Below are 13,808 nucleotides of genomic sequence, written 5' to 3' on the forward strand. Positions count from 1 at the left end.
CCGCAATGACAAATCGCTATGAAGCCCACTGTGGCCTGCCAACCAGCCCGATCAGGGGCTTGGCTGGCCTGCTAACCGCCCGCGGCCCCTCCCGCTGGCTGGCCCCACCCTCTATCGGCTCTCCCCACTCTTATCAGGGGGTGAGGCCGGCTGGCCAACCACCCATGGCCCCTCCCCCCTGCTGGCTCAGCCTCAAACGACCCCTATCAGGGCAGGCTGGCCTGACCCCACCCATGTATGAATTCATGCTCTAGGCCTCTAGTCCTATATAATAATCCTATATAATAAAAGGGTAATTGACCAGAATCGAATGTGCCCTTGCCCAGAATCAAACCTGGGACCCTTCAGGCTGCAGGCTGACACACTATCCACTGAGCCAAACCGGCTAGGGCGTTGGAGAGACTTTTTGTACTGGATGAGCTTTATAATAAGTCAGATACAGACATCCTTGCAAGTGGAGTCTTCAAAGAAACCAGACAGGTCAAATAATGAGAATTCTCATGGAATGAAGCTTTGAGAGCATCCCAGTTTTGTCCTCCTGCCTCTGCTGGCCACCTGAATGCTGGTGCTCTCCACAAATGTGGAGTGGTACTTCCCAAGGCTACCAAGGGCCAAAGGAGGGAGGGGTTGGAACAAGTTAAAACAGCACAAAGGGGGAACCTTTCCCCCTCCCCACATGGGAGTCTGTACTTGTTCTTCAATAAATATCCACCTTTGCTATACAAAAACAAGACAAAAGCAAAACACAGAGCTCATGCTTCTTGTAAGGTTAGGCTGGTTTTCTTGAATAAGTGCACCTCAGATTGCTGAAAGCCTTTAGTTAATCTCCATAGTTCTGAGCAAGTTAATTTTGACATTTTTTTGGCCAGTTTTCTCATTACCCTTATGGAGGAGAATTTTTAGATGTTCTTACTCTGCCGTTTTCATTGATGCCCATCACTTGACTTATATCTTAGAATGTTGGGCTTTTAGTTCACATTTTTCAACAGTCTTATTTTTCCTTTAGTCTTGCTGATGCTGTCAAACATGTCAACAGGTCTTTTTTATTTACTTGGCAAGGTAACATTTTCTTTCAGCCCAGGATTATGCGGACAAACTCATATTGATTCTTTTAATATTTTGCATTGTTTTGCATTTACATTTTATTTATCTGAAATTTAGTTTGTAATAATGTGAGTTTGATGTGCACTAAAGAGACCACTTTAGTTTTTAAAAATAGATATTATACATTATTTCAGTTTCATTATTTAAAGTAAATGATTTCTCTCTTACTGAATTCAAATACCACTTTTAAAAATATTAACTCAGATCTATTTTTGGCTCTAGTTTTTTTCCTCTGATCTTCATTACAATACCAAAAAATAAGTAGTGCTTTATTCTAATGGCATTGTATGATGTTTTTAATATCTGGTAGCAAGTTTCCAATATAATTTTTATTTTCCATATGCCTCTTGGCTAGTCATCTATACTAATTTCATTTCATGCAGTTTGAAAAATAATATTTCTAGTATGCTTTACATTAATTTTGGGTTAACTGACATTGTATTTTATTAGACCTTTGCATGACATGCCATTTTTTTAAATGTGGGTCTTGATTTAAACTTTTAAATAAAAAAATTGTGTTTGCTTTACATAAGTCTTCCCTTTTGTATTAGATTTATTATAAAATATCTTATATTTTTGACCAAATTTTAAGTATTGCCACTATGGTTTTTTTTAAATATGTTTTTATTGATTTTTAGATAGAGAGGAAGGGAGAGGGAGAGAGAAAAAGCAAACATCAATGATGAGAGAGAATCATTGATCAGCTGCCTTCTGCACGTCCCCGAATGGGGATCCAGCCACAACCCAGGCATGTGCCCTGACCCAGAATTGAACCCCGGACCCTTTGGTCCATGGATGACACTCAATCAATTGAGCCACATCATCTGGGTATCACTATGTTTTTAGCAGATTATTTCTCTTATAGATAAGAGCTATTATCTTATATTTATACAAGGGCATTTTACCAAAGTCATTTGCTATAGTTTTGGTTAGAATCTCTGTTTTCCTAGATATTAAATCAGATAATCTAAATTTGTATACAGGTTACCTATTTACATTCAATATTATAATAGTAACATTTGGTTCCATTATCCAATTGCATTTAGCTAAACTTTCACAAAAAATGATTAATAATAGTGTTGACAGAAGATAAGCCTTTCTCATTTGTTAGTTCGGTGGGCATGCACTAAGCTTTTTATGATTTATTTTGATGTTTGCTGTTGGTTCTTTATATTTGGGTAGTTATTCCTTGTTCTAGTTTAAAAATTCTGGAAACTGGATAATGAAAGTGTCAAATGGCTATTTGGTGAAGTGTTGGCTCTATTCATGTTATTTTCTGCTTTAATTTGTTGATGTGATGAAATATGACTTAAATGAAGAAATCTTTATCTATTTTTACAACATAACCAAATACATTTTATTTTATCATGATGAATTATTAATTTGTGCACTATTAGACTTGATTTCTACCTTTTATTCTGAATATGTAATATATAAAAAAACTGCCTATGATATTATTTTATACTATTTTAATCAATATTAACTTATGATAACTGCATAAAGTGAAATATTATCTATTTCTTATTTTACAAAATAATGTAATGCTCCACATTTATTTTTGTGTACATTTTTTCTTAGCTAGAAGATTTGAAAAGAATTTATGAACAACTAGTCTGGAGGAAAAAAAGTTATGAAAATGAATATGAGGAAATGGTTAAGAGTTTTTATGCTGCAGTAAGTTGACCTTGTCTACTTCCCTCTAGATTTTCATTCTCTATTTCCAAACATAACATATGCAACTAAAGTAATTTTATTATTTTATATATTATTTATTTTTGAGATACATAAACATGTACAAATGATTCTTTTATTCTTTTCTTAAAGAAAAAAGCATGGGAGAATGAGATTTCTGATGTCGCAAAAGATTTTTCAGATCTTACAGTGGTATATAATAAATTGTTAGAAGAAAATAAAAAACTTGAGATGGATCTTGATACTACAGCAGATGCAATTCATCAAAGGTAATTCTGAAAACATAGTTTTTATTTGTATGTAACATACCTAATCCTATGTAATAAAAGGCTAATATGCAAATCGACCGGATGGCAGAACCACCGGTTGCTATGATGCGCACTGACCACCAGGAGGCAGACACTTAACGCAGGAGCTCCCCCCTGGTCGTCAGTGCACTCCCACAGCCAACCTCCTGTGCCCAGCTGGCCCCGATCGGCCCAGGGTTCTAGTGTTAAATATAATAAACCTCTTTATTTTGTGTTCTTGGGGTTATATAGTAGTTATTTATCTTAAACTTAAATTTTGTTTGTTTCTGTTTCAAATATTGCTCTTTAATCACTCAGAATCCCTTTAGAAAAATCAAAATAGTGAAAAAAATTAAGTGTTTCGCACTTAGTCATATCACCTCCTTTTGATGTATCCTCTTATACTCAAAGATACTTTAAAGTTAAAATATGTCTAATGAAGTTTATGATCTCCTTCACTCAACCCTCAATTCTTCCCTGTAACTAATTTACTTTTCTTAGTTCAGAAACCTACAAGTTTTTTTTAATCCTTGTTGTATTTCAACATTCATATTTAACATGTTAATAAGAATTGTTCCCCACACTAAGTATTTTTTAGATCTGTTTGCTTTTCACTGCTCCACCACAAGCTGTCAACATGTCTGACGTGAATTTGCGGGCTCTTTCAAACCTGGTGCACATACAGTCTCTGTGCGCCCTTTCTAATCTATGATCTCCACTGTGGAAGGGATGTTCTCTTTTTATGTTTGATTGTAAGTATAATGGGCTTCCCTCCATATCTGCATTGATTTTCGCTGAGGGAAAGGGACACCCCCTTCAGATATCCCACCTGCTCTGTAGCCTCACACCACACCTGGCCCTCTGTTTACCCGATTCCTCTATACTGGCTTTACTTGAATTTCTCCTACTTGCCACATTTTCTTTCCAGCCCATAGGGCATTTTTATGTTATTTCTCTTTCCTATAGTGTTTTCCCTCTTATACCTACTTGATTACTATCTATTCTTAAGATTGCAGCTTAGGAGTCAGTTCTGGGAAGCTTTCACCAACTGTCCAGTTAAATTCAGTTCCTCTGTTATGTGTGTAATAGAGGCCAGGTGCATGGATTCATGCACCAGTGGGGTCCCTTGGCCTGGCCTGTGCCCTCTTGCAATCCAGGACACCTCGGGGATGTCGGAGAGCCACTTTCGGCCTGATCCCCACAGGCCAGGCCCAGGGACGTGCACTGGGCCTAGTGTCCATATAAGATCTTTGGTTAATCTCTTCCCGCCCTCCCCTCTTCCCCTTTCCTTCTGAGATTCATCAGTCTGTTCCATGTTTCCATGCCTGTGTGTTGAGCATCTGCCCCCTGGTGGTCATTGTGCATCATAGATACCAGCCAGTCGGCTGGTTGGCAGGTCGCTTCGGCTTTTATATATATAGATATAGTACACACTCCTTTCTTCTTTATATCTCTTGTTACATGTGCAATTTTCTGTGTGTTAATATTTGACTGATGTATGTTGCCCTCAAAAACACACACAAAAAACAGAAGCTCCATGAGGGCAGACAGAGGTCACGACTACATTTTCTTCACCATTGATTCTTCCTCATCAGACACAGTGCCTGACACACACTGTGCTCTCTACGGTTAATTCCTGAGGGGAGCGAAGGAGGGGAGAAGAGAGAAGTGATGATGCTACTTGATGATTGTGTAGGAAGGGTGTTAAAATTTCTTGGTGGTTATTTTATCCTTGGAAATGATAGAATGAAGCCATTTGTAAAATGTATCTGTTAGGTTAAACATACATTTTTAAAGAAAGCAACTGGAACATTGTTTTCTGAAGAGTAACCCAAAGCAGTAGCCACTAATATTGCTACATTTTATTTTATTAAGAATGGGAACCAGCGGAGAAAAATATGTATTTGAAGAATGGGTAAGCTGGTAAGACCCTCTGGAGGAAGCTCCTTTTTCTCCCCATTGACCCTCGCAGCTCAGTCCGGCCCCTGCCAGGCCTTCACCACGCTGTTGTCTGAGAGCACTGATTCGATTGTCCTGCAGTAACGAGCCACCTCCCCATCTCAGTGATATACAAGCATAAACGCTTATTTCTCACTCGCATTGCAACGCAGCCCCCGTTGCTGTGTTTGTGCTTCTCAGATCCAGGCTCAAGGGTCAGAAGCTCCAGGGCGTCTCTACACGCCCATGAGGTCCTGGGGAAGCACACCTCATTGAACAAAGCAGGTCATGTGGCCACGCCTGACAGGTTCAGGGTGGGACTTCTCATCCCCTTAAAAAGAAAGATGGTGAATAACTGGGAACACCGGGAGTCCCGCTTCCAGGGAGTGTTCCCTGGGATGCTCTGGGCTTGTCCAGAGAGCACACTAAGATGTCACTCGATGCCTTAATTTTCCCTTGAACTTAAACATTAAACAGATGATTTTAACAGCAGATCACACAGCGATGAACAGAGAATTCGTGGAGGCTTAGTAAAATGAGAGAGAGTTTAAGACACGCATGGGTAAGAGTCAGGTCTCTCACATATCTAAGTGATGTTCTGAAGGAAGAGAAGATAAAGGTCAGAGCTGATATTTGATGACATAATCAGTAGTTCATACATTGCAAATAGTTCTTATCGATATTTCTTTCCTTTTTATTTAATTTATTGGGGTAACACTGGTTAACAAAATTATACAGGTTTCAGGTGCACAGTTCTACAACACATCATCTGTGCACTGTATTCATTGTGTGTTTACCACCCCAAGTCTGGTCTCTCTCCATCACCATATATACCCCCTATAATATAGAGCCTAAGACCATCGGAAAACACAGATATTTACATTACGATTCATAACAGTAGCAAAATTACAGTTATGAAGTAGCAACGGAAATAATTTTATGGTTGGGGGTCACCACAACATGAGGAACCGTATTAAAGGGCCGCGGCATTAGGGAGGTTGAGAACCACTGCCCTATGTCCTCTCCTCTTCCTCTCCCTCCCCTCTCCCTCCCCCAGGCAGTCGCCTCACTGTTGTCCTTGTCTATGAGTTTTTTGTTTTTTCTTCTCTCTTTTTTTTTTTTTTTGGCTCACTCCCTCCAGTCCCCCACATATAATTAACTTACCCATAATGCCCTGGCAGGGCCAGACCAAATGATTTTGCCGGCCTTATACGGCCCGCGGGCCGGACATTCCCCACCCCTGCTTTAGGCAATGGCCAGGAAGGTGGAGCAGCTGGAACTCCATACACACTCCTAGTGGGCGTGCAGTTATGCAGAGAAGATGGCAGCTCTGTTTACCGCTGAGCTAACTGCATTCCACTCCCAGGTGTGTGCACAGCAGTGAGGCATGCACATGCTCACAGAACCACTTCCAAGATGTTCAAAGCATTTGTTTAACAGCCACACGCTGGGAAATGCTTCAGTGAACCTAACGGATAGAATGCATGAGGAAATTGTAACACATTCATACAAAGTGAGCAATCGGAGTGGACAGATTTCAGCTACGTAGAACAGCTTGTATAAATCTCATAATCCTAACATGGAGCAAAAGAAGACACATAGAGACTATAGGATCCTGGTTAAAATAAACAAAGCAGGAGAGGGGGTGGGGTGGGGAGGAGGGGGTCAATGGAAAAAAACAATAAAAAAACAGCAAAGGGGACATCTGTACTACTCTCAACAATGAAGATGCATTTAAAAAGCATAAAAATAAAGTAAGCAGAGCTCCGCGGTGCTGCCAGCTCGGGGCGGCAGCTCCTGGGCGGTGGTGCCTCAGAGCACACACTAGCGGCTCCTGCTGGCCGCTTTGCTTACTTCAAATCGGATGGAGGCTGTGATTGCACATTCACAGTGAAGATTTAAGAACTCTGATTTGCATGCTCTTCTGTGTAACGGTTTACATTTATGTTACATTTAAAAACAGACATTAAGTTACATAAATTGTTAATTTAGCCCAACAAACAGTGCATCCACTAATTTAATCAGTTAAAGTTGAGATATATGTGTGTGCATATATATGAAAGTCTCTGCCTTCAGCGAGTCTACAAGGAAACAAGGATTATTATAGAAGCTATACTTGATTAGCAGCCTAATAAGTGTAATAAGAAAGGCAGAGAAGGCTTAAGTTACCAGGAGATTCTGAAGCTGCAACTGATTGTAGCCACTATGATATGATTACCTGTGGGTTTTCTTTCATTCATTCCTGGGGTTTGCTGCAAGCACTCTGCCTTCTGTGAAGTTCTCCAATTTATTTTATTGTTCTTTCTCTTGGACATAGTAGAGCAGTAGTGATGTTTCACACATAAAATAAAAAAAGCTAAAATGCATCCCTCTGCACGGCTGCGTGCCTGCTGCCCTATACCTGTTTGCAGGTGTGGGACCTGTTGTATCTCCCCCCTTTCTGGATCCACGAGGATTCACCTCAGGCCTGCCCTATTGTTGATGTGCATTAGATGTTTGTTGAATAATACTTTTGGTAGAAAATATTCATTTGTAGAACATATGAGATGCAGAAAACAATATAAAGATAAATGGTTTTTATCATTTAGTGGTTAATGTTGGAATTAGTGTCCTATATCTTTATGTTAACTTTATGCAAAGAGTGATTTTATAACTTTGTAGTTATACCGAATAGACTAATACTGCAACTTTATGTTTATGACTAAATTCATAAAGTGATGCTGCTTTGATTAATGTTCTTTAGAGAAATAAATTGACTCAGGCCACACAAAATTCTCAAGTAAAGATCTTAAAGATGAGCTCACAAAATTATAAGATGATAAGGAAAAGTGAATAAATTATCAGAAATAACCATCACCATATTTAACCCCTCCAATAATATTCAATAATAGGATTATAAAATTAAATTTACCTAAGTAAGCTTAAAATTATTGAAGGGAACAAAATAAACTAATAGAACACTATCAAAAACAGTTCAGGCAGATTTGAAAAATAATTCACCAAACCTTGTAAAAGTTAAACCTGGATTCAGTTTTATTAAAGATTTTATTAATTAAATAGAAAATTCAGCTGAGGAAGAAAGAACCAGTGCAATTAAAGACACAAAGAGAGTGATTCTCTCTCATCATTGATGTTTCTATCTCTCTCTCCTCCCTTCCTCTCCGAAATCAATAAAGAAATATATTTTAAAAAAATAAAATAAAACCAACCAATAATCATTAAAAAAAGAAAACACAAAGAGAAACCCAAAAATATAGCACAGAGAGGGAAAGAGAGATAAGATATAGAAGGAATATTAAGATCTATGGACTGTGGGGTGAGAAATAAAGGAGAAAATGGGAAAGCAATATTTGAAAAGGTGATGGCGGATGACAGTCCCTAATTCTTTAGAGTATGAACCCTTAGAGTCAGGTATGGCAATAAATCCCAACCAGAGAAACTTAGAAAGAAAACTTGTAATTTGAATTATACTACAGGCTTACTCATATCGGAAGGGGACATTGAAGACCTGACGTGTTTTTGTCAAACGCATCTATTCCATAGTGACCATATCAGTGAACGGCTTTCCTGACTCTAAATTCAAGGGTTCATGTTACTTCCTGTTCAAGGCCAACACCCCTCTCTGTGCTCTTGGTCTTATCCCCTTTGCCCTGTAGTGGCCATAGCTTTATATTTTTTTATTTCTATTTTTGGCATCTTCAATTTCTTACTCTTTCCTCCAGCCTATGTTCATCATTAACCCTCCTGAAAATCGAAACCTAGCCTACATCTTGTTTGTATCTTTGACAATCACACAATATTTGTCCTCCATTCTCATTAAATTTTCTGTATAATTAGCACCATTTGCTAGATTATTAGCAGTTCTTGCTTGTCTGTTCATCGCTCTTGGACACACACGGGTCTGGCTTCTGAGACCCCCTGCTGCCAAATGTATCTTACTTAGCACATTGTGGACCAGCGGTTTCATTGCTCGCTTTACCCGGTGGCCAGATAAGTTTCTATTGAACGAGTACAAAAAACGCTTTACATAAATGTTAAAGGCACGCCTTAAAAGTAAATACCCACTGCATTTTGAAGTTATTTATTACATGTCCTTACAAGCTAGTATCTTTTTAAAGTATGATACTTTGGAAAACACTGTGTCACATGAAAACACGAGAATTCTCGTGATCCGTCCACAGTGTGTTAACAACAAGGCAAACCACCTCCTTGCTGCATCCACTGGATGATGTTTATGGGTGTTGCACGCCTTCCCCACGCGGCCCAGGCATTTGTGCTGCGGCCCTCGCTGTGCTGTGCCTTTAGGGGAGCCAGGCCGCCCTTCTCTTGCTTCTCCCTTGAACTCTCTGAAGCGGTTCTCTCCCCAAAGCCTAGAGCAGCTCATTCAGTCTCCGCCTGTCCCCTGGTAGATCAGCTCAGCATTCTGACCGCAGCCCCATTTCCATTCCTCTTCCACTCCCTATTCCAAGAGTTTTACTCTCATTATTTTAATAGGGATCGAATTTCTCCTTCCTTTTTAAATCTTGATTCGTATCTTTTCTTTCTCCTGAGAGCATCATTTTGAATGCCTCCTCTCTCCTCCAACACCACAGCTTGACCTTATCACCCACCCAGGTATTGGTTTCAGGCATCATCTTAATCCCTCTCTACCTACTGCCGGCCAGTCTCTTAACCGACTCCTATGAAGTCTACCGTTTTAAAAGGTGCTTTCCTTCCAGTCTGTCTCAGTAACCACTGAAATAAATCAGGCCCTAAGGACCTCTTAATTGGAATGTTAAAGTAAGCTTCCAACCCGTCTGCCTCACTCCAAGGCTGAGCCCTCAGATCCAGCACCAACAGCATCAGGGATGCAGATGATCTACAGAAGATGAAATGTCTTTTACCTTCAGCAGCTTACAAACGTTCCGGAGGCTCCCCTCGGCTGTTGGAGCAAGCCCCGGCTCCTAGACCAGTGGTCGGCAAACTGCGGCTCGCGAGCCACATGCGGCTCTTTGGCCCCTTGAGTTTTTAGCAAAGGCCAGTTTAGGAGTACCCTAATTAAGTTAATAACAATGTACCTACCTATTAAAAAATTTGGCTCTCAAAAGAAATTTCAGTCGTTGTACTGTTGATATTTGGCTCTGTTGACTAATGAGTTTGCCGACCACTGCCCTAGACTAATAGATTAGACCCTGTAATCTGTCAGCTGTACAACTGCAGACTCATCTCGCACCGCTCCCGCCCACCATCTTTCCGTCCCGGCCTGTTAAAACGCTTACATACCCAAGCGCATTGTTTTAGGCTCCAGTCTGTGTCTCTGGTATTCCTCTGGCTGACAAGCCCCTCCTTATGCTCCCCCCTCCTCTTCTTCAGGCTTATATTTTTAAATATGATTCACTGATTACTCATACAATAACTCAGACACGGACTCGTCCCAGATGCTGCCCCCATTGGTAACTTACTTGCCCCGATTGATAAGCCACGGTGGCATTAAGTGCTGCTTCTGCTAATCCATTTCTTTTTCCCTTCATGAGAATATAAACCGAGAACCTTTGTTTTAATTCATCTTTGTATCCCAACCACCTGGCGTAGCACTTGACGTGTAATCAATGCTCAACAAGGATCTGTTTAACTAACCCTCTCTGGTTCCATAAACTTCTCTCCTAGCACTTATCACATGCAGTTACTGTTGGTTTGCCTATTTATTTATCTATTTATCTATTTATTTGCTAATCCTCACTTGAGGATATTTTTCCCATTGATTTCTAGAGCGAGTGTAAGGGAGGGGGAGAGACAGAGAGAGAGAAACATCGGAGTGAGGGAGACACATTGATTGGTTGCCTCTGCATACACCCCAACCAGGGCCAGGGATCGAGCCTGCAACCAAGGTACGTGCCCTTGACAAGAATCGAACCCAGGACCCTTCAGTCCATGGGATGACGCTCTGTCCACTAAGCCAAACAGGCTAGGCCTGGTTTGCTCATTCGTACCTTCCTCTCAGTTGAGCTCCTGTTTGCAGGCGTGTGTGTTTGTTTTACTCAGTAAGTGCTAAATAATGACATAATGAACTCACAAGAGATGAAAATAGATGTGTGTTATCCTCATTTCTTTCTCTGCTTTAGAATCTCTGAGCTCCTTTCCTCTCTGCTGTATGTCCTGATGTCACACCTCCCTCTGATATCTTTCTGCTTCAAGATAATAGGAATGGGTTCTTACCTTTGTTATATTTGTCTTTTTTCTCTCATTGTCTTCCATCTCATTAAACAAGATAACACTGCAACAAAGATCCATGCTGGTATATGCCTTTTAATTAACAAAACTTTCTTAAATCATTTGTATGCGTAATTCAACGTAAGTTGGATGTATACATTCTTAGTCCTCACTTAATGTTGTTGCTGTTGATAGACACTTGGAACTGCAGCAAATTGACATATAAGGCAGCCAGTTTTGCCATTGGCTAATTGATATAAACAGAGTTAAGTCTCTGTGGTATCTCACCAACATTAAAATGAAATGATGTTGAACAAAACGATGTAATTAGAGTACCTGCTGTATTATTCTTATATAATCTTTAAAATATATTTTTATTGATTTCAGAGAGGAAGGGAGAGGGAGAGAGAAACATCAATGATGAGAGAGAATCATTAATCAGCTGCCTCCTGCACACCCCCTGCTGGGGATCGAGCCCACCACCCAGACATATGCCCTTGACTGGAATGGAACCCGGAACCCTTCAGTCCGCAGGCCGAAGCTCTAGCCACTGAACCAAACCAGCTAGAGCTTCATATTTGATCTTTATAACAATCTAAATGGTAGCTGTTATTAAGCAAATTTTACAGATAAGGAAATTGTACATGAAACCATCCCCCCAGTTCCACAAGGCGCAATTGGGATTTCAGTATGGGTGACTCCAAAATCTATGTTTTTTTCACTTAGTGACACTGCCTCTTCTCCTCCATTGGCAAGTCTTGGCTCCTGTTTCCTTTTTTTTTTAAAGCCTCACCTGAGGATATGTTTATTGATTTTTTTTTTTTGAGAGAGAGGAAGGAAGGGAGAGAGAGAGAGAGAGAGAGAACATCATGGATCCATTGCCTCCCTTATGCTCCCAAACTAGGGATTGAACCCCAAACCTAGGTGTATATGCCCTGAGAATTGAACCGTTGACCTACTGATGTACTGGATGACACGCCAACTGAGCCACACAGGCCAGGGTGAGGTGCCTATTTCTGACATGTGACAGCAGACTGTGGACATGACATTTACTAACTACTTCAAAAAATGTCAGAAGCTCATGGATTTACTCAATTTTCCATCCTTATATTTGACTAGAGCTCTTGATCTTCTTACCCTGTCCTTCATTTTTTTCATTGTTAGTCTACCATTTACTTGAATCGCCTTCCCTTTAGCCCTAGGTTCTTTTTTAAATTAAGTTTAAAAATAATAAGAAAAAAATTTAAAACAAGTCATTGACATTCATACATCTAGGGAATACTCCAGGAAATTTTGGGCTGTTATATACACTAAGATTCCATTAAATACCATCTCACCATTTGATGTTGTTTGAATAAGTTACATAATCAGTGTATGATTGCTCATATATAGTTTATTTTTTTAAATGGCAACATTAAAAGAGAGAGGGCATATTTGTTAACCAACTCTGTTCAGTACTCTGTGCATACACATTCTTGCCAGACCTCTGCGTGGTGGATGGGATACAGTCGTTCACCTTGGAGTAGCAGTGTATAATTTGATGATTTTGTCTTTCAAATAAGCCAGCATCCATCAGAAATAAGATTTTGGGACGTTTAACTTGAGCCAACAATTTCACTTGATTGCTTATTCACAGGAGAGGCAAGCTTCAGCAGCCTAAGTCAAGGAAAATTGAACTTGTTTGAGATGGTTTGAAATTGGTTAATTTGGATTTAGTTTGCTTGCAGCTAACTGTGTGGTATGGATTTCTATATAGCCATTTTCTTATATTCAAGCTGTGTAAAATATCCCGAATATCTATTCCTAATGCTCTACTGTACCTCAGGCAAGACGATGCCTTGTAACAGTAGCGATCCAAAGACCAGGTTGATAATCGAGGGAGACGAGCAGAGGAGCTATTGACACCATGAAGGCCTCCTGGTATCGCCTAGGAAATGTGTTTATCACGAGTTAACAGGGTGGTGATCGATTCATACAGATAACAATTAAAACGTTATTGAAGTTGTAAAGCAGCCTGGAATGGTTAGAATGAATCCACAGGGTACCGTGTTTGTCAGACTCGTTTGGCTATATCTTACCAGCCTAGTAATCTGAGTTACTTCAGACGAGTATAGAATATGATTTCTTTTCAGCATTTAACAGCAAACTGTTGCACAAATAGTGTTGTTATTTTGCTTTTATTTTACTTTTTAACTTTTCAGATATTACAAGAGAAAAGGGTATAGGAACCATTCACAGGGAGCGCCTCACCAGTATGTCAGCCTACTTTGTACTTTTTGTAAGGAAGTAAAATAGTACAATCATCACCCTTCCCATTGTGTTCCTCTCCCTCCGCAGAGGTGGTCAGAGCCTGGATTTAGTCTGTGTTCAGTGCCTGCAAGAACTCGGGTTCTCAGCTTAGACCTCCATGTACCCATCCATCTCTTCTTCCGTCTCACACCAACCACCCTCTCTCATAGTTTTTTTTTAAAGATATGTTTTTATTGATTTCAGAGAGGAAGGAAGAGGGAGAGAGAGAAACATCAATGATGAGAATCATTGATCAGCTGCCTCCTGCACGCCCCCTACTGGGGATCGAGCCCGCAACCCGGGCATGTG

The 13,808-nt window shown here is 40.1% G+C and overlaps 1 protein-coding gene across 1 annotated transcript in view; it reads left to right on the plus strand.

Moving 5' to 3' along the window:
• Nucleotides 1–13,808, plus strand: part of CCDC178 (coiled-coil domain containing 178) — a 232,156-nt gene that overhangs the window by 41,115 nt on the left and 177,233 nt on the right. Inside the window, exons 10-11 of the mRNA XM_054724454.1 lie at nucleotides 2,683–2,778; nucleotides 2,929–3,065. Of these exons, the coding sequence (XP_054580429.1) occupies nucleotides 2,683–2,778; nucleotides 2,929–3,065 (233 nt within the window). The remainder of the gene's footprint in view (nucleotides 1–2,682; nucleotides 2,779–2,928; nucleotides 3,066–13,808) is intronic.

Source organism: Eptesicus fuscus, chromosome 12, assembly GCF_027574615.1.
Source record: "Eptesicus fuscus isolate TK198812 chromosome 12, DD_ASM_mEF_20220401, whole genome shotgun sequence".
NCBI classification, from domain to species: domain Eukaryota; kingdom Metazoa; phylum Chordata; class Mammalia; order Chiroptera; family Vespertilionidae; genus Eptesicus; species Eptesicus fuscus.